This window comes from Meles meles, chromosome 10 (assembly GCF_922984935.1).
Source record: "Meles meles chromosome 10, mMelMel3.1 paternal haplotype, whole genome shotgun sequence".
Taxonomy (NCBI): Eukaryota; Metazoa; Chordata; class Mammalia; order Carnivora; family Mustelidae; genus Meles; species Meles meles.
The window spans coordinates 107,258,575-107,281,280 of NC_060075.1; the positions used below are offsets into that span (position 1 = coordinate 107,258,575).

Sequence of the window (22,706 nt, forward strand, 5' to 3'; positions counted from 1 at the left end):
AGAGGACTTCCCCTTTGCCCCTTTCCACTTTAATTTTTTTTTAATGCAATCCCTATTGTTTTTGTAGCTAGACAATGTGAGGTATTTGAAATCAGATTTTTTTGTGTGTGGGTTTGTTTTTAACTTTTTATTTGGAAATAATTTTAGACTTACAGCAAAGTTACAAAGCACAGTCCTCAAATACCACTCCACCCAGCTTCTACCATTAACAGCTTTCCTAACCACAGTAAAATTATCAAAACCAAACACTCTGCATGGGTACTCTCTTTCTTACTGAGAAACTGTGTGAATTTTGATGAGGATCACACTGGCCCTTCTCTATGGACCAGGAGACAATCCAGAATCCCACATACTGCATCTAACTGCCATACCTTTTTTAGCTATCTCCCATCTGGGACAGTTCCTCAGCCTCTATCTGGTAAAATTACGCATCTGGGGCAAGAAGGTGATGTTATGAATCATTTCAAAGAGTTCATGATGCTGATAGACCTTTTTATTTTCTTGGTCAGAAAAAGAGAAACAACTAGGGGAAGCAGCAGGCAGAGGGAGAGGGAGAAGCAGACTCTCCGCTGAGCAAGGAGCCTGATGCCAACGCAGGACTCCATCACAGACGCCAGCCCAAGGCAAATGTCTAGTGGACTGAGCCACCCAGGCATCCCGATGCTGATAGGTCTTATTACTGGGGACACTAACTTGGGTCACTTGGTTAAAACTGGTATTGGTAAGACTCCCTCAGGGTAAAGTTAATCGTTTTTCCTTTGTGATGGAGAATATGGAGGGATACTTTGAGAGTCCACAAATATCCTCTTTTTCACTGTAATTTTAGCCTCCATCAGTGGTTCTTTCCTGCAACAGTTTTTACTGGGATGTTTACCTAAAGGTAATTTTCGATTTCCCCCATTCCTTCTACATTTACTAATTGGGATCCTACAATCTGGCCAGCTCTTTCCCTTCTTCAGTATTTGTTTATTGATTCAATTATTTATACTAGGACAGACTTGTGGATATTCTATGGATTAAGATTCATTACTGTAATTATATTCCATTTATTTTTGTTACTTAGATGGTCCCACTCTGACCCCTGGGAACTCTTTGAAGTTGGTTCTTTCGTACTTCTTCCACGTTCCCATCATTTTGTGAGCACCCCCTCACTGTCATCACATGATGAGTTATACTATATTTGCTACAAAAAAACTGGGTGAATGCTTTCAGATTTAGTACTGCTCAAAAACGAGAAAATATACTTTTCTTCCTCAGTCTCCCTGACCATTGCTGGCTCTGACACTTTATTCCTCTTTCTGAAAATTCTGTTTTCCCTCATACTCTAAAATATATCATTTGCCAGAGAACAGGGAAGAAGTACTAGATACACGTCAAATGCCTGACACAGAAAATTGACATTTATGGAAAGTAGCTTAAGGAAAAGCTAACGATTCATTCCTACAGGTCCAAAGATTTTCCCTTTAGCAGAAAACCCTTTATTTTAATAAAAAAAAAACCCAATATACAAAGCATTCAAAAGCAATAGTGTATTAGTATATTAGTACAAATACAATGTTCAAAACTGTAACATTTAACTTACTCTACAATCGGTATAAAAATCGGGGTTCTATATGATAGTTCCAGTTATTTAATGACCTTTTCCATTCAATTTATATCTATATTTTGTTTTGATTACCCATTTCAGGAAAAGCCTCATTTGCATGACAAAGTAGCTACAAAGTCTATGAGCACTTTCACTTAATATGTTAGGGTTCTCTTCAAGGAAAATTATCCAGGAACTCTTCTAAAAATAGTTAGAAATTTTGCTTTAATGTTGAAACACTCAGGTTCTGGGTACTACAGAGAAATCAGTATACTCCACGCTATCTCTGGCTGAATGTGGCTAAAAACCTCGACAGAATACATGCAGCGGCTATTTGAGGATTCAAAAGTAAACAGCAGCAGATGGATTGGGGAAGAACAGAATTCAAATACCACCATAGAAGCAGTAAGTTTACCAATTTTTTTACTGCTGTATCCCCTGGTCTGAACTCGTTACATAGGAAACAAAGAAGTGAGCGCTGGGACTTTGCTATAGACGGAATGTTTGTGCCCATCCCCCATGCCCCCCCCAATTCCTTGTGCTGAAATCTAGTCCACAAATGGATGGTATTTGGAGGTGGAATCCGGGGGGGTGCGGGGGGGGGGCAAGTCAGGAGGGTGGAGCCCTCAGGAATGGGATTAACATCCTCATAAAGGAGCCCTCCCAGAGCTCCCTCATCACTTCCACCAGGAGAGGACAAAGCATAAAATCAGCAGGGTATGAACCAGGAAGTGGATCCTCACTAGACACCAAATATGTCAGCATCTTGAACTTGGACTTTGCCACCTCCAGAAATGTGACAAATAAGTTTCCGTTGTTTATTAGCAACACAGGCTATGGTATTTTTGTTATAGCAGCCCGAATGGATTAGCATAGATGCAAACAGGAAAAGGACAGGGAGAAGCCTTTTAGTTCTAGTTCAAAGAATGGGAAAGGGAATGCCCACTCAACAACAGTGTGGAAACCCCCCATTTTTTCCCTTTCTTTTATCTATTCTCCTACTCCCCCCCCCCCCCCCCCGCCGCCAGCTCTCAGAAAATGCTGTGGTGACAGGGTAGCAGCAGCTTTGACGAGCAAGGCCATGGGAACCAGCAAAAGCCAAAATCCCAAGAGAAGGGAACATTCCTTGAAGTTTGATGGAACTGTAGTTTCAAAGAGTGGACTCAAATCTGATTGCATTTTTCCCCTCACTGTCCTGTTGCCACTTGGCCCCAAAGACAGCAGCCGTTGTGAAAGTGAACAGGAGAAGAACACAACTAAAGCCATCATATCCAGCCAGAGGACCAAAACGAAACACCCCAGGAAACTGGAAATGACCAAGGAGATCCTGAGAGAACTTGGGAATATGATTGCATTACATGACTTATGAATGCCTGGACACATGCCTACATCAAGTTCAACAAATCATACTTTGAGAACTGAATTAACAGATACAACGCCACCCAGAACCCAGACTGTATGAGGTGGTATATACACACTACCAGATTTGAATAGCTCTTAAAAGGTTAGAAAATTGAACTGACATTAGGACACTTTCCCTTCAAAGGCTAAGCAGAACTTAGTCTGAACCCAATCACCTTGAAAGGATCAATGTCTTGTGAAAAAGAGAGGGTAAGACAATTGAATAAAAATGACAAGGTCTCAGCAATCTATGGGACAACAAGAATCTGTGAATATTCTACTCATCCTGTTTGCAACTACACTTTGTAGATCTATATTGTGCTAGTAATTAGGAGCACAAAGACCAATAAACCAAAGGAACCAGCTTTAAGGGAGTATATGCGATAACCTACTCTTTCATAAAACTTAAGACCTAACTCTCCATGCTCATCCCCATGCAACAAATTAAATCCTCCCAACACTAATTTGTTCTTGGAAAATGAATTTCTAACCTCTTATGGAATCTTTTGTTTTTATTTTGAGATATAATTTATATAACATAAAATTCATCCTCTTAAAGTGCGTTAAATATATTCTCAAGTTTGTGCAACCATCACCACTATCTAATTCCAGAACATTTTCATCACCCCAGAAGGAAACCCCATACTCCTTAGCAACCATTCCCCCACCCCCTCCTTCCCTCAGTCCCTGGAAACCACTAAAGTACTTTCTGTCTCTCTGAATGGGTTTTATCTATTCTGGACATTCCATATAAATGGAGTCATACAAAAGATGGCCTTTTATGCGTATCTCCCTTCACTTAGCATAATGTTTCCAAGGGCCATTCATGCTGCAGCATATATCAGTACTTCATACCCTTTTATGGATGAATAATATTCCATTGCATAGATATACCACATTTGATTATCCATTCATCTCCTGATGAAAATTTATGTTGTTTGTGTCCTTTCAGATATATGAATAAAGCTTCCATGAACATATGCATGCACATTTTGTGCAAACATATTTTTTCAATTCTTATACCTACGACTGAAATCGCTGGGTCCAATGGTAACTGCGTTTTTAACATTTTGAAGAACTGCCTATTTTCCAAATAAGCTACACCATTTCACATTGTCACCAGTACTGTGCAAGGGTTCCAATTCATCTATATACTTAACAACACCTGTTACTGTCTTTTTTCATTACAGTCCCCCAGTTGCATCACACTATAATTTTGATTTATATTTCCCTAATAATTTATGAGCTGAGCATCTTACCATGCACTCAGACCATATAGACCACATCTTCCATATTCATTCATCCATTGAAGGGCATCGGTTCTTTCCAAAATTTGGCGACTGTGGCCATTGCTGCTATGAACACTGGGGTACAGATGGCCCTTCTTTTCACTACATCTGTATCTTTGGGGTAAATACCCAGCAGTGCAATTGCAGGGTCATAGGGAAGCTCTATTTTTAATTTCTTGAGGAATCTCCACACTGTTCTCCAAAGTGGCTGCACCAACTTGCACTCCCACCAACAGTGTAAGAGGGTTCCCCTTTCTCCACATCCTCTCCAACACACGTTGTTTCCTGTCTTGCTCATTTTGGCCATTCTAACTGGTGTAACGTGGTATCTCAATGTGGTTTTGACTTGAATCTCCCTGATGGCTAGTGATGATGAACATTTTTTCATGTGTCTGATAGCCATTTGTATGTCTTCATTGGAGAAGTGTCTTTTCATGTCTTCTGCCCATTTTTTGACATGATTATCTGTTTTGTGTGTGTTGAGTTTGAGCTCATTCTTTAAAAAAAATTTTTTAAGATTTTATTTATTTACCTGACAGGCAGAGATCACAAGTAGGCAGAGAGGGAGGCCAAGGGGGAGGAGGGGGAAGCAGACTCCCTGCTGAGAAGAGAGTCCGATGCAGGGCCCGATCCCAGGACCCTGAAATCATTACCTGAGCCTAAGGCAGAGGCCCAACCCACTGAGCCAGCCAGGCACCCCGAGAAGTTCTTTATAGATCCTGGATATCGGCCTTTTGTCTGTACTGTTATTTGCAAATATCTTCTCCCATTCCATGGGTTGCCTCTTTGTTTTGTTGACTATTTCCTTTGCTGTGCAGAAACTTTTGATCTTGATGAAGTCCTAAAAGTTCATTTCCGCTTTTGTTTCCTTTGCCTTTGGAGACATATCTTGAAAGAAGTTGCTGTGGCTGATGTTGAAGAGGTTACTGCCTATGTTCTCCTGTAGGATTCTGATGGATTCCTATCTCACGTTGAGGTCTTTTATCCATTTCGAGTTTCTCTTTCTGTACGGTGTAAGAGAATGGTCAAGTTTCATTTTTCTACATATAGCTGTCCAATTTTCCCACCACCATTTATTGAAGAGACTGACTTTTTTCCACTGTGTATTTTTTCCTCCTGTGGTTTTAAAAGTACCCATCAAGGGATGCCTGGGTGGCTCAGTTAGATCTGCCTTCAGCTCAGATCATGATCCCAGCGTCCTGGAGTCCAGTCCCTCATTGGGCTCCCTGCTCAGCAGGGCACCTGCTTCTCCCTCTGCCTGCCTCTTGCTCTGCCTGCTGCTCCCCCGCTTGTGCTCTCGCGCTCTCTCTGACAAATAAATAAGCAAAATCTTAAAAAAAAAAAGTACCCATCAAATCATCTTGCACTTAGCATCCAAATTAATTAATATGAAGTTCTTGATTTGCGTGGCCTTGTTAAAAAATTCTTCACTTTTAATCAATGCCTATGTTAGGCTGACAGTTTTAAAGAATTTTAGGAGTTGACAATATTTCAGAATTTATGCACAAGGTTACTGTCCTTTTTTCTTGTGGCATGAGTGGAAGGCAATACAGAAAAGCAGGTAGAAGAAACAATCACATTAGAAATAACTCCCTACACACAGGATCTGGTTTAGAAATTCATTTGTATTGCAGAAATGGTCTCTAAAGTTTTTATTTGAAAGAGAAAGAAACAAAGTGATGCGTTAAGAGCCTAGAGGGGAAGGGTAGATGAGGTAATGCTGAACTGATAGGAAGTCAGAGGCAAAGAAAGGAGAGGAAACAGAGACTAATAAAGGATGAAGACTCTAGGGGCTCCTGGGTGGCTCAGCTGGTAAAGTGTCTGCCTTTGGCTCAGGTCTTGATATCAGGTTACTGGGATCAAGCGTGCCATTTGGCTCCCTGCTCAGTGGAGAGCCTGCTTCTCCCTGCCCTGCTCCCCCTGCTTGTGCTCTCTCTCTCTGTCAAATAAGAACAAATAAATAAATCTTTGAGGAAAAAAAAAAGGATGAGGACCCTAAGGGCACACTGGGTGAGTGAGGAGCACACAAAGTGTCAGTAACAGAAAAGGAGGTGCATCAAGGAAGGTGAGGGGACACAGATGATACTTAGTACTATATATATGATATATAAGGCCATTTTTGATTCCAACACTTAGCCCACACGGAAAAACCCAAATCCATCAGAGTAATATTTGAGGTACTTCACGATTAGGACCCAAGTTACACTTCCAACGTAATCTTCTACCATCCCCTATAATGATTCTCAAAATACAGTTTGTACCAGAATAATTCTGGGAAATCTACATAAGCCAATTCCTGAATCTTATCCAGAGACATTAAAAACCACTGGGCTTGGTTAGCTCCAGAAATATGAATTTTAACAAGGCCCCTGGATGATTCTAAGCCAGGTGTTCTTTTGGAGAGCACTGTAAAAACACTACCATAAAACTTTCACATTTGTCTTTCAAAAGGAGCAATAAAGGGGAGACCATACCTAGCAAGGTGAGGACAAGGAGACCAAGCAGCCCAGCAGAGCACAGTCAGAACTTCTTAAGGTACAAGTGTAAGTGGAAGGAGGGTGAGCACAAAGTACCAAGTAAAAGAAATTAGCACGTGGATATTCCGACAGGCCAAAGAACTTCAGGATGTCCCGAAAAGGCAGGGTGGAATGCAAGCGGGTAGGACTTCTGAAATGATGGAGTAAACTGCTCAGCAGACCCTTTTCTCAATGACATAGCAAGTTGGCATGTGGAAATTCATGTTAAATATAATTTTAAATCCCTGGAAATTATTATGAGGGCATACAGCAGATGAAGAAATATTCTCCCAAGAAAATCTGCTGAGTCTTAGAAAGAAGCGAGAATCTGGCACTCCGCTGATATGCCCTCTCCACCACCACCACCAACAAGCTTCAGAATTCCATGTGATGAAAGCTTTAACCCAGCACTCTACTCCAAGCAAGTGAGGCCAAGATAATGGGAGCTTGTTCTCTGCCAAACTCTCACTCTGGGATTACAGTTGTATCCCATTCCGGACAGGCGACTGTATCTCTGACTTCCCTTAGACATCCTGAAGCTATATTCCAGGCAGGCATAGCCGGGAGGACATAATAGGTCATCAAAATAAAGAGTTCCCCAGCTCTCCCTGAGGTCACTGGCTTTTTTTTTTGATAAGAGAAGATGGAAACTTCACATCTAGTGAACTAAGGGGGTTGTTGAGAACAATAGGGATCTTTATGGAGAGCAATTAAAAGAAAGCTAGTAGCTCCAGAACAGGAGCCAAACAGCAGAGAATCACCAAAAATTTAAAAGAGAGAACCAGGGAAAGAGACCTTTGGGGAAAGCCTTCCTGGGATCACAAGCAACTCTTCATGGTAAGGAAGGGGTGCATGCATCCCAGGCTGTGCCCACTAGGAGCAATCAGAGCCAGATGTGGAGACAGATCTGAAAGCATTCACCACGCTGCACCCTGACCCATCAAAAAATCAAAAGCCTCACTGGCACGGGCTCAATCTACCAAACACTGACTTACATATGCTACTCTGACCCAGGAGTCTAGGAAGCTATGCTTAAAAATCAAATCTCACTTATCTTTGGAAGTCTGGGCAACTGAGTGCCCAAGTCTGTACTCTCATAGTAGCAAATCACAGAGGGAATCCCCAAGCTATTAGTCCCTGCCTGAAGGGGGGGGGGGATTCCCTTTACTGTGACAGCAGCTTCCAAGTCACACACACAACCAACTACAAAGGATAAGAATCTAACTGGCTAAAATAACCTTCACCCAGTAAGTGGCTTATGCCAACTCAGGAGAGACCCGCAGGTAAAAGATAAAAGCAGGTAGAAACCATCTGAGCTGAGACCTCAGTGGTTAAGGGTGTTGCAGGGAAAATGGACTTCACAGAATTGGTGCAGCCAAGTCACTGCTCTTTGACCTGTTATGAGACAGACAAAACAGCTCTTGGGGTCGAAGCGGATCTAATATGTCCAGATATCAACAAAGAATTATGAGACATGCAAAGAAACAGTAAAGTGTGACCACTGCACAGAAAGAAAATGCTGGCAATAGAAACCACCTCTGAAGAGGCCCAGATGGTGGACTTAGCAAGAAAAAACTTCAAAGCAGCTATTATAAATATGTTCAAAGAACAAAAGAAAGCCATGCTTAAATAATTAAAGGAAGATATGAGGACAATGTCTCATCAAAGATATATCAATAGAGAGAGAGAAATATTCCAATTATTAAAAGGAACCAAATGGGAATTCTGCAGTCAAGAATAACTGAGATGAAAAATTCACTGGAGGGGCTTGACCATGTATGTGAATTGTCAGAAGAAAGAATCAGCAAATTCAGAGATAGATGAATAGAGATTAGGCAATCTGAAGAGAGGGAAAAAATGAAGAAAAGAACAGAGCCTTAGAGAAGTGTGAAACACCATTAAAAGCACCAACATACACATAAATAGCTGAACCAGAAGGACATTTGAGAAAGAGAGGAACAATATCAAAGAAATAATGGCTTAAAACTTTGCAGATTTCATGAAAAACATTATTCTATACATTCAAGTTCAGTGAACAAATGCTAAGAGACTCACACATACCCACAAACATAAACTTAAAATATTGAAAGACAAAGAGGAATCCCTTAAAGGAGCAAAAGCAAAATGACTGATAACATACCAGGGAGCTGAGTAAGATTAACATACAATGTCTCATCAGACATCATGGAAGTTAGAAGGGAACATATTAAGAGTGTTAGAAGTAAAAAACTGTCAGACAAGAATATTGTATCCAGCAAAACTATCTTTCACAAATGAAAGCATACTAAAGATAATCCCAGTTATACCAAAACAGGGAATCTGTTGGTAGCTGACTTATATTATAATAAATATCAAAGAAAGTTCTTCAGGCTAAAAGTAAATGATACCATATAGCTCTATGAATCCACCACAGATAAACAGAATAGCAGTAAAATAATCACACAGGCAATTATAAAAATGATATAATTACATATTTTCCTTTCTCTTGACTGATTTAAAAAGCTATTGCAGTATACAATCTGTATATAAGTGTAGTGTTGGGCCTATAACATATAAATGTAATGTATTTAACAATAATAGCGCAAAGGGAGTGGATAAGGGCAAAAATGTATACTGGATTGAGGAAAGGAGATCAGATCCAACTAAAATCCTTAACTCAAATCCATATGTAGAAATTAGGGAAACAAGATAAAATTAAAAGATTAATATAAAAATTCTATAAATATATATTTGCTCTCATTTCTTTTATCAGCTGTCCTGAAATATCTACTATAACATATTATTTAGAGTAATAATTATAATGGTGTATTGCTGAGTTTATAATATATATAGATGTGAGAGAGAGGAGTAAAGTTTCCATATTCCACTGTAAAAAAAAACAGTATAAAAGTGAAGTCAATTCTTTTTTGACCATCTTCCCACCCTTCTTAACTCTGGCAACCATCAGATTGTTCTCTATTTAGAGGTCTGATTTTGCTTTTCGTTCACAAATGTTTATTCATTTGTTTTGTTTTGTTTTTAGATTTCACAGAAAGGTGGAATCACATGGTATTCATCTTTCTCCAGGACCCTCTAGGTCAATCCATCTTATAGCAAATGGCAAGCTCTCATATTTTTTATGGCTGGGTAATATTCCATTGTGTGTGTGTGTGTGTGTGTGTGTGTGTGACCTTCTTTATCCATTCATCTATTGATGGAAACTTGGGTTGCTTCTCATATCTTACTTATTATAAATAATGCTTAAATAAACATAGGGGTGCATATATTTCTTTGAATTAGTGTTTTCACTTTCTTTGGGTAAGTACCCCATAGTGGAATTATGGGTGAAAGGTAGTGGGAGATACAGGCTTCCAGTTATGGAATGAATAAGCCATGGGAATAAAAGATGCAGCATAGGGAATATAGTCAATGGTATGGTAATACTGTTGTATGTGATAAATGGTGGCTACTTGTAAGCACAGCATAATCTATAAAGTTGCTGAATCACCATGTTGTACACCTGAAACTAATGTAACATTTTGTGTTAACTATACTCAAAAAGAAGCTGAAGTCAATAAAGTTGAAGCTGAAGTCTGATAAAGTTAAGGTATATATTATAGTCCCTAAAGAAATCAGTTAAAAAAAAACAAAACTCAAAATGTCATTGAAAGTGATGACAGAAATTAAAATATTATACTAGAAAATATCTGCTTAATACAAAAGAAGACAATGAAAGGAACCAAGAACTCAAAAAGACATGAGACACATAGAAAACAAAAAGCAAAATGTCAGGTGTAAATCCAACCATATCAATAGTAACTAAGTATGAATGTTTTAAACAATTCAATCAAAAGACATACATTTCAGAATGAATTTAAAAAAACAGGATCCAACTATACACTGTCTACGTAAGAGACACTTCATATTCAAACATGCAAATAGGTTGAAAATAAAAGGATGAAAAAGATGTACAATGAAAACAACAATCATAAAAGAGAATGCAGGTCAGTTGGTTAAGCATTTGCCTTTAGCTCAGGTCATGTTCCAGGGTCCTGGGATCGAATCCCACATCGGGCTCCTTGCATGGCAGGGAACCTGCTTCTCTCTCTCCCTCTGCCTACCACTCTGCCTGCTTGTGCTCTCTCTCTCATTCTGACAAATAAATAAATAAAATCTTAGAAGAGAGAGAGAGAGAGAATGCAGTGGCTATACTAATAGCAGAAAACAGATATTAAAAAAATCTAACTAGAAATAAAGAATCATCTCTTTCTCAAGATGATAAAGGGATAATTCTTAAAAATAGTATAACAGTGGTAAGCATATATGCATGTAAGAACAGAGGTCGAAATATATGAAGCAGAAACTGAAAGGAGGGACAGACAATTCATGAATAATGGCTGGAGATTTCAACACCCAACTTTCAATAATGTTTATAGCAACTAGGCAGAAGATGAACAAGGAAATGTAAGAATTAAACAACAGTAAAAAACAAACAAGACCTAACAGACATCTCTAGCATATTCCAAAAGAATACACATTCTTAAGAATACCGTGAACATTTTGCAGAATGGATCCCATGCTGGGACATAACATAAGCCTCAATAAATCCAAAGGAGCTGAAATCATTCAAAGTATGTTTTTTCAAACACAAGGAATGAAATCAGAAATCAGTATTAGAAAGTTTGAGAAATACATACAAATGTGGAAATAAATAAAAACACTTTTAAATAACCAAAGTTCTGAAATTAACCCTTATATTAATGGCTAATTGATTTTGAACAACAGCGCCAAGAAAATTCAATGGGAAAATATTGGTCTTTTTACAAATGATACTAAAGCAACTGGATATATCCATATGCAAAATAATGAAGTTAGACTTCACACCTTACAGGATAAGCATACACACACACACGCACACACACACACTCAAAATGGATCATAGACCTGAATGTAAGATGTAAAAACTATAAAACTCTTAGAAAATATGGGAGTAAATATTCATGTCCTTAGATCAGCGATGGTTTTTTAGTACAACACCTAAAGCCCAGGTAATCAAAGTAAAAGAGACAAACTGAGAATTCAGGCTCCATTTCTAACTGCTGAGTTCTTACAGAATATAGAACTCCATTTCAAGGTCTCTGTAGGCTTTGAATACACCATTTTGTACCTCTTTCTCCTTCATCATTAATCATTTTAGAAAAGTTCTTCAAACATCAGTGGTGCTCGGTCCCTGTCAATCATTGCTCATGTTCAGCACTACCAATAATACAACTAAAATACTATTTAATGTAATAACTACAATGAAATGATAATGAAAAATGTTTTCATTTGAATAAATCTGTGAAATCATAACCTTTAATATTGGCTGTAAGAGAGAGAGAACACATATGGAGAGAATAACTTTACAAAAAAAAAGGAAATTTTCGGATATTCTCGGGTCACAGTAATTTCAAAATCCTTGAACAGTAGAAGTGGAAACCCTCCATTAAATTCCTCTTAATCACTGAGATGGAACTTATGAGTAATACGACAAACTGACTACAAAAAGGCTTTAAAAGGATAAAGAGTTCTTTGGTAAGTTGGGAGAGACAGTCTTCCAGTTCCGGAATGAATAAATCATGGGAATTAAAGTTGCAGAGTAGGGCATATAGTCAGTGGTACTATAATCGTGCTTGAGTTATTAAGACATTTTGCAACCCTCTGTCAGGTTTTAAACTGTTAATTCACTAAATAGGATTCCTTATGCCTATTCCTTCTCACTGCTCAAACACCCACATTTCTGTGTAACTCTTCTGTGACACTGCACACAATCTACCTTAAACTGGACTGGAGGACCTCCTTGAGTGCTTCATAGCTTTGTCGTTGCTGATTCGCTGCTTTCCGTCACACGCTCCCCTTGCCAAATACCTAATACAAGACTACGCGTATAGCACAGGATATATAACATAGTCTTGTACAGAGAGAGACAGAGAGGGAGGGAGGAAGGGAGGGAGAGGGCAAGCATGTGACAGCCATCAATCACTATTTACTAAATGAATGAATGAATGTCTGACTGAGTGAATAAGCGATTACATTCTCCTTTGTCCTGAACCACATCTCTCACATTTTCACAAAAAGATCAAAAGAAGGCTTTTTTCTTTAACATAAATTCTACAATCTTATTTCCATCAACATCAATCAATTAATGTCCAAGGCATTCCAGTTGGATAGCTAAGTATATTTGTGTTATAGTTCAAAGAAACTGGTGCCTCCAAATTTCTTAGCTATATTTAAAAAAATGAACGTAAAATGCCAGTAATATTGTACTACGTCCTTAGTTTTTATTTGACATTTCAGTGAGTTTCCTCTTACATAATAAGAGATGAGGTTTCTTGCATTAGGATTCTTCTAAGCTCAACAAAATAAAATTAGATATTACTCCCCAATACTTTATATTTTAATATAAATTGAAGGCTTAAACTCTCCATTTTTATTTCATTTAATCTTTTAAACACTTAAACCTAAAGCATATTATTTCTTCAAAAATTAAAAGTATTATCCCCAGGTATCATAAGACAAACACACACATAATATATCTGAATTTGTTCACCACCTAAAGTACGTCATGTATGTTTGGAAATACATACAAAATTTATTTTTTTTACCTCCTTTGTCTAGCAGGGATTATTTCCAGACATATCGTTTTGTCTAGATCTTCATCAACTGTTTTCCAGTTGCAGGGAACACTGCATGTATGTGTGTTTCCCAGCAGTGTAAGCACTGTGTGAGCACATAACTGTGCTTGAGGTGTGTAAGCCCGCCAGGACTACACAACCACATTTCAATAAATATTAGCTAATGTCATGGAGAAGGCAATCTTTAAAACACATCAATAACACGTGGGTGTGGGTGTGTCTGTGTGTGTGCGTGCACGCACGTGCGGAAGCGCATGCACGCGTGAGTGTAGAAAGGGCTTGAAAAACAGCTTTGTATTTTGGGGTGATTCTGACACTTACTATATGAATTTTGAAAGACTTTTTTTCCAGATGCTCAGATTGTTTGCCAGAATATGCTAAAAAACCAAATCGCCTGGAGAATATGAGCTAGCCTAGAGATTAATAAAACCTCCAACTTCACAGGCTTCCACAAATAATGATATGAAAACAACAGATAATTTGAAGCTATCAAATATTTCAATACTTTGCTCTGTTTGCTTCTATGACATATTTATCCCATACAAAAGATTTGCTAAAGGAGTTGTAATGGCCTTCTGGGACAGGAAAAAGAAGGTTTCTGTAGAAAATGTTAAATTAATTTTGATGGTGATACAAAGTTAAGGAAGGGTTGTTAAGGGATGGCTTGCTGCCACGGGGTGGGGTTTTGTTTTGGTATCCTTTTAGAGCCTGCAGGTGTTTGGCACCAGCTAAAATCAGGGCCAGCTGTGATATTTCAGTTCTGATACTTCCCTCCCAATAGTTCTCAGAAGTGATGCTTCGGGGTGATGTCTTACACCTGATGGATTCAACTTGTGTGGTAGAAATGTGAAGACGGTTAAATAACACCAGTTTTGGCGACACCCATTGCCCTCTCTTCCCCACCCACGGGTCATGGCATCAAGGAGGAAAAAACAAAAAAACAAAAAACATTAATCAGAGATTCGGTCATTCATATCTATGTGTTTTTTAATCATGCAGTTTGGTCGAAGAATACCCTTAGAATCACCAGATACACGGGTCTTAAGCAAAATACAAAAAACAGGATCACACAATCTCTTTTGATTCTCATGGTAGATAATGATGCTGGTAACCGCTCTCATCGGTGGGATCCATACCTATTTTTGTGGGAATCTGAATAGTTTCTATTAAAAGCTGCATTTTCTTTTAAGTTTGTTTGGGTTGGAAAACCTCAAACCACAATGCATTTCATGCACATGTTCCCCATGGTATGTTAAATAGGACCATACTGAGGTCATCTAGCAAGTTTTTTAAACTTTTTAAGAATTCCTTTAATGTACTGCACAATCTTGGCCTGGTTAAAAAGAAGATATTTTAAGAGAGCGCTTAAAAAATGACTCTTAAAATCTACATGCAGATAATCAATATTACACAGTTCTACAGAATACACAGAATTTTCCACAGATAATTTATCACCGAGGGAGAAAAGCAATAAAACTACCACTAGAAGTCTTTCGGATCAAAATTTATCTAAGCTCTCAGTAATTACAGACCAAAACCCCCACAGTATTCTTGACTAACTCAACAGTGGACGCTCGGAGGATCCTTCCAACCTTTCAGCATCTGCAGCGGATAATCAGAGGCTCAAAGGTAGACAACTTCTCATCTATCCAAGAAAAAATAAATAAATCATCTGCTCCTTCAGCTGAGCCAAAAAATCAAGTTTCCTCAGAACATGAGGCCATAATGAAATTATTTAGGTTAGAAATAATTTCTACCATCACGTATATTTTTGTTGCCGAGGGAGCCCAAACCACAGATGAAAGGCAAAGGGCCCACTGGATAAGCAGGCCCCCAGAAAGTCCTCTCTTGCACTTGGATGCCCCTGACTTTTTTTTTTTTCTTTTTAGTTAGACATACCCCTCTTCACTTCATCAAAGCCCCACTTCCGGCGCCATGGTCCAGGCCTTGTACTTGACCCAAATCAATTTCCGGTAGAGCGAGCCACTTGGCTGTGGCAGCGCATGCGCGCGGGGAGCCAGCCACGGGCCAGCCGCGCGGTCCCACGGCTGAGCGCCAGTGGCCGGTTCCGTGCACCCGGAGCCAAGAAACTCTACAGCTCATCGGGGGAAAAACAAGGGAGGACACCTTCAACGGAAATGACACTTTTACGGAAAACAAAAAATAAGAGGGGTTGCAGCCATCAGGAATGATGAAGGGCTGAGGAGCTCTGGCACGGAGCGCGCGGGTGCCTTTTTTTTTTTTTTTTAAGAATTATTACAGCTTGATTTGTAAGCCAGGGATCCCCGGCCCCACTGCCACACTGAATTTCTTTGTAGCCACCAAACAAAAGTGCTTTTTAAACAAAAACATAACCTTTAGCAAAGGTCTCCACCAAAGAAGGTTTTTTTTTTTTTTAACCAAACTATTATGTTAAGTAAGGGTACAACCATTACCCGAGCTAACACCGTGTCTTGCACCTTTACTTCTGGCAAATCCTGCTGCCCTTGATAAACATTATCTCACGTAACAGGACAGTATAGAGAAAAGATCCTATTACACCACTTTACAGTTGAGAAAACTGAAGCCCAGTAAGTTTATAAAACTGCCCAACAACTAGGACTCCAGGGTCTTAACCATTATGCAGTGCTTTTCAACGCAGATTTTCCAAACAAAGGCTTTACGAAGAGGTTGTCGCCCCACAATAGCCCCTTGTTCATTTGGAAAACCTATACTTGGCAAGTTAACCAACTCATTCATTCACTGATTCATACATCAACAGCATTTACTCTGTATCTGCTATCTAAGTCGATTTTAAATTTATTTTTTCAGAAAGGAAGAGAATTACTAAAGTATGCTAAATCCCTAGCACTTGGTACGTAAGTACAATAAAGGTTTGGCAAATTAACTTTTTTAAGTAGTCCAAAAACATAACTCCCTGATTTTTTTGCATTTTACATTCCTTCCAATATTCAGAATGATAAGGAGTTCTTTTTAAAAGACCCGAGTGTCCTTACCTCTTGGGCCAAACATTTCTACACAATTGCCAGAGTCATCTGTATTAATTTTTAAAATGTTAACAACACTACATTGCTCTCTAGTCTTTCTAAAACTCCACAAAAATTTTATGTGCACATTTGGTATTTTAAACTGCAAAGAATGAGATTATATATTAAAGAGACCAACTCTACTCTTGGAGCTTGGGTACAACTGTCAGTAATTATCACTGAATGATTAAAAATTTTTGATGTTAGAATGCTAACAGTTAGAATCTACTTTTTGGTGGATAAGAAGGCAATTTTCAGAGACTCCCAGGGTAGTAGCAAAAGCCAGTATCCTGGCTGAGGTAATAGCAATCTTTTCCATTTGAAAAATGACTGAAGTGCTAAAAATATGCCATAGACCAATATTAGAAACTCATGCGGGTCCAAGAGTTGCGATAGAACGATGAAAGTAATGAACCTAACTACAAGGGAAAAGTGGGAATGAAAATCCTAACTATCCTATATTCAGTCTGAAGCAGCCCATAAGATGAACAACTTGAAGAGTGGAAACTTGGTTCTTTGCTCATCAAAACCTAGACAATAGGCAATGTTAGAAGATACCCAGAGATTTTTAAAATAACGTTCTTTACCTTGGTGTCTTTGAGCCTGAAGAAACACAGGTTGAATGATGGAAATGCCGATGATAAAACTCTCAGCAATGATCTCTAGAGAAAGGTGCCCTCAAATCGAGTTAAACGCCAAATCCTACACAGCTGGTACCACTTTTAAGCAGGAAAATAATAGTAAAACCCACCCCTTCCCCCACAACAACTTAGAGCCAAAGCTTGGCCTCATTCGAAGCTACAATGTGAGAAAACTGGTCCTTAGGGTCTAGTACATTTCAGAGCATGCGCACTGCAGCCTTGGGGCAAGGAGGCATCGATTACCAGACATTAACCCGCTGATGCAGCGAGGACCTGGTCACATAAAGTCAATACGTATCCAGCATCCAGCGGGCCCCCTTATCTCAAATACTTATCGGCCATTGTTTTATTCCGGACAAAGCCTTGCCACATTCAGGATCTTGGCAGGAAGAAAACACCAAGCAGAATTTCTGAATCCATTCATTTTTTTTTTTCTCCAGTAGATATTATCAATATTGAATTAAATACATGTCAATTCTCCTTGCAGCAGAAACTCATGTAGAAGACAGGTACCAAAGTTAAAGAGTTAGGTCAGTTTTCAACAAAGTTCTCCTCCCTTAGAAAAATCATCTTCCATTTTCAGTACTTCATTTCAAAGAAAAATTGGTTACAATATAAAGAATCTTTTCAGGTCTATAATTTTGAAGAGTTGGAAGCTGCTAAGATATGTGAATAATCATAGTGAAAGCTTCGTAGAAAAATGGGGTTCCTCTACCTTTAGGGATTAATATGCAACTCTGAGAAACAGTAAATTGCTTGCAGTGATACTGATTAAAGTAATAAATCAAAATTTTTTTGATAGCTTCTAAAAATAACAATTTGAACAATGATACAGGAAAAAACTCATTTTTTTCAGGTGATCCTTATTCCTGGGGCCAAAGAAGAAGTCTACAAGAATTGTACAGTACAGGGGCACCTGGGTGGCTCAGTGGGTTAAAGTCTCTGCCTTTGGCTCAGGTCATGATCTCAGGGTCCTGGGATCCAGCCCCGCATCGGGCTCTCTGCTCAGCAGGGAACCTGCTTCCTCCCTCTCTCTCTGCCTGCCTCTCTGCCTCCTAGTGATCTCTGTCTGTCAAATAAATAAAAAAATAAAAAAAAAAGAATTGTACAGTACCAACCTCTATAAAAGTACGATTGATTCTTCACAAATAATGTACTTTATTAATCAAAATATATAAAAGCCTCTCATTTGCAAAGTTAACTCTGACTTGCTTTGGACACTTTAAGATAGCCATCTGGTGAGATGTGAGCTCTAACTAAAAACTATACAAATTATATAACAACTATAAAACTTGTCATACTTCCTTCTACACAGAATGCTCTCTGACGGCCTGAGCCCAATCTCTCAATTGTCTACATTTCCGATTTTTCAGGAGAAACAAATGTCCTGAACTAGCAAACTTTATGTAGAGACTGCTGCAAAAATACATTAGATCTGATGGACATAAAGTATGACTGTAGACAGCCAGTTCTAAATTGGTTCTTTTTACTTCAGACCCACAATCTAGTGCCACCATCAAAAATCACATTATGTGACAGAAGCCCATGACCAATGGCTCACATGTATTTGTGTGAATCAAACTGGATAAAGAAAGGGAGGCAATTTCTTGTGTTTTTAACTGCCATATACTAAAAAGTTCAAAAACCAAACCTGGGGTTCTGTAAATACGTTCTTCATGTCGTTGATTGGGCCATACGCAACCCCGCTGCCTTCGAAGAGGTATAACCACTTGCTGGTCATTTCTTCTTCAAACCTAGGAACAGATCCAAAAAAGAGGCATTTTTTACAAAGAACATAACACAACATTTTTTCTCATATGGCCCTCTTTTGAAGCAACCAGTAATGACAAGAATATGTTCCTTAGGCTTTCTTTGTTCCTAGTTTTGAGGATGTTGCCTAATGGTAACAACTTGACTTGCCCAGGAGTGGTTAAGAATAGCCACCCAGCTCCCATTGTTGGAAGGTCTACCATTAGAGATATAATCCCTCCTATTTCTGTCTCTGTGTGCTTTTTGACAGAGGATCCCTTGCAGAAGACACAGATTGTGTGGGAAATGGTTTTAAGTGAGCTTAAATTGCTGTGGTACTGAGCACTTTATAAATCCAATAATATAATTGCAATGGGGGGGGGTGTCATTGTGCAAAGTGTTTTTTAGGTCTCAGGCATAATACATCAGTTTAAGGTAAATTTCTCAAAACAAAAACAAATGTAGTTGTTTTAAAAGAAAGCTATACGTTTGGGGTGCCTGGGTGGCTCAGTCAGTTAAGCGTCCGAATTTGATTTCAGTTCAAGTCATGATCTCAGGGTACTGGGATAGAGTCCCGCACTGGGCCCTCCACTCAGGAAGGAGTCTGCTCTCTCTCTCTTTCTCTCAAATAGATAGTCTTTAATTTAAAAAAGAGAAAGCTGTATGTTCTACCTCCATTATATTTAAAATATACCAGAATTAACAGCCGCAACACAACTTTAGCTACTTATTTGCACTAAGACTAACTAATCAGAACAAATCTAGGCATGGGAAGACGGATAAATCTGTTTAGACAGCAACACTCAAATCCAGCCAAGTCCTTTTCCTCTGTTTTGTTTTTTCTGTAATTTACATTAGACTTCACAGATAAAAAGCTTATTTGATTGACTTTGTTTTCTCTCTTAGGTCTCAAGGAAAGACCTAATTCATTGATGAGATTCACAATTTTATATCTCCTTTTGTTAAGACAGTGAAACAGAAATAAAATCTTGGATCCTCAAAGACAACTCAACAGTCATAACTTGTAATATATGAAGAATATAGAATTACTAGTTTTTAAAATAGCAAACTATTTCTAGTTAAGTAATAATCTAGGTGAAAAGAGATTTTCTTAAAAAACATTAGGTAAAATAGACTATTGGCAGCAAGCAGAAGGCTTCACTACTATGGGTGGGCAAGTGGAAATATAGTAGAAATAGTATTCACGGGCTTCTACTCAGCAATCTTAGACAGAGCTAGAATTAATCTTAGGTTTGCAGATGCCACGGGAAATTATAATGGAGAATGCACTACTTCTTCCACCGTTTACAACAAGGGTGGAAACAATATCAGTACTTTGAGGACACTATTTTTTTTTAAAGATTTTATTTATTTATTTGACAGACAGAGATCACAAGTAGGCAGAGAAGCAGGCAGAGAGAGAGAGAGAAGGAAGCAGGCTCCCTGCTGAGCCGAGAGCCCGATGCGAGGCTCGATCCCAGGACCCCGGGATCATGACCTGAGCCGAAGGCAGAGGATTTAACCCACTGAGCCACCCAGGCGCCCCTGAGGACACTTTTCTAATCTCGCCATTTTGATGAATAAAGATCCTCCATTGTCCATTTTATTTACAGGCAGTAATGTTAACTTTGCCTACTTGGTACACAATCAAATACTTCACCTCTACATACTGAAAAGCATTCTTTCATGGGAACACCACCATGCAAGATGAAATGTCTTATATTAATCGATTCTTCACAACCTTATTTTTTTTTAAGGACTGTTAAAATCATCTCCTGGCCAAGACTTCCTAAGACGTATATATCACCAGAATGATATATGCTGAAAGAATAAAAGAGATACTTTGAACCTGGAGCCCTTTCAATCCGGGTGTCAATCATTTAAGTCTCCATAAGCAGAGCATTATCGTGGCTAACCTGATAAATTTTCAAGACAAGTGTATTTATCACCACCGGACTCACCCAAGTGGCCTCAAAGATCTGCACAGAAAATGCGTGTCAAGATCCCTGCAAACCCATAGCTGCAGGCCTGCCAACAGAAAACTCAGGGGAATAGTTGAAGTTTTAGTATTTATATAAGCTTTTCACCACTGGGCAAGAGAGGGGGATTTATTTCATGTTATGGAAAACAACGGATGCGCTTTGGAAATGAGACTGGGGATCGAGACAGTGTCTGGAGCTGCGTGGTGACCACTGTTTGTGGATGTGCGTGGGCGTAGGCGTGGAAGTGTTCATAAATGCCTTCAACTCAAGCGGCCAGAGACGGAACATTGCGGCATTCTGCTGCTCCCAGAGGACACATCCATCATTTTCTTCTGAAAATCTATCTCTTGATCTAAATCTGATGTGGAATCTTTTCCTTTATCTATGCAAAAAAGCTGTAAGCGCATGTTTTTATTAACCACAAAAATGCTGCTTAAAAAAAATGCAAAGAGCTGTTCTAAATCACTTAGGGCAAAACAGTACTGAGGATAGGACAGGAAGGGTATCCTTCCATGCAGTGTTGTAGGAAGCCTCAAAGCTTCAGCCTCCTCTGGGCAGTTGCTTGGAAAACTCTTAAAACAAGTCAGACTTAATTGTGAACTTGCTAAATCAACCCATATATTCAATTTTAGATTTTTGCTGAATTCACTTCCTGTCAAGTGACTCATTGAGGTAGATGTAACATTAGCATGTGACGATGGACCTGAGTTTAAATTTCTTAGCATCAAAATGTTAAAGAACAAACAAAAAACTTCTCTTGAGAGAATGGATTAAAGTTGCCGCCAAATCCAAGACAAGAGAGAAACGAAGAGATAGAGGCTGTGAAGGTAAAGCTAGAAATAATTCTAACATTAATGATTACTAAATGCTGGTTACCATGTCTTGTAGCTTTTCTACTCACAAGCACATTGTAAGGGAAGTATTATTCTCATATGACCAAGAAGAAACTCAGGTTCAGAGAAATTAACTTGCTCAAATTCATAAAGCTTCCGCCCCTTCACCATACTTTTTTGAGTCATGACAGGCCAATAAAAATTGTATATATTTACTTTGTACAACATGGTTTTTTAGAGTGCAGTGTAGTGCAATGATTTAATACAATACACATCATGAAATGATTATTACCACAATCAAATTAATTTACACATCCTTCACCTCATGGTTACCGTGTGTGTGGGGGGGGGGGGTAACATTTAAGATCTACTTAAGAACATTTAAGTATGAAATATGGCATTACCTCCGATGACTGATTCTTAGAATTTTTTCATCTTATAATTGAAAGCTGGTACCTTTTGCCCAGTTTCTCCCCATTTCCCCCACACCCTAGTGCTGGGCAACCACCACTCAACAGTCCAGTTTTCATGAGTTTGACTTTTTAGAGTCCACACATCAGTAAGATCAATGCAGTATTTGTATTTCTGTGTCTGGCTTATTTCACTTAGCATTTCCATCCTCTATAGCTCAAGATACATCTCCTTACACTAATACTCATTCATTCCTGATGCTTTTTGCAAGAGTTTGTTTTGTCCCAGACATAGGGATTACAAAAATAAAAACGTCCCTGTTTCCAAAGATCATACAGTCTAATGGAGAACACCCCTAAGGAAATTGATGATTTGCGATGCAAGACGCCGAGACAAAAAATGAGTGTCCAGTTTACAGCTGAAGTACCAAAGAAGGAGACCTGAACTGGGCCTGGGGAGTCAAGAAAGAGTTCAAAAGCCAGGCGATGTTTGAGCCAGCTGCTGAGGGATGAGTTAGCATTTTCCATGTGAAAGATGGAAAGAAGGGTTTTCCAGAGAGAGCAATGTGTCCAAAGACCCAACCTGGAAAAATTCTGAAATCTCCTGTGCCCTGAGTGGCG

At 38.9% G+C, this 22,706-nt stretch overlaps 1 protein-coding gene across 6 annotated transcripts in view; it reads right to left on the reverse strand.

Annotated features, from left to right (window-relative positions):
• The window catches only part of SUGCT (succinyl-CoA:glutarate-CoA transferase), a 793,120-nt gene that overhangs the window by 361,102 nt on the left and 409,312 nt on the right, over positions 1-22,706 (reverse strand). For all 6 annotated transcript variants that reach the window (XM_046021135.1, XM_046021134.1, XM_046021133.1 and 3 more), the window contains one exon: positions 18,763-18,865. In XM_046021135.1, coding sequence (XP_045877091.1) covers positions 18,763-18,865 — 103 coding nt within the window. The remainder of the gene's footprint in view (positions 1-18,762; positions 18,866-22,706) is intronic.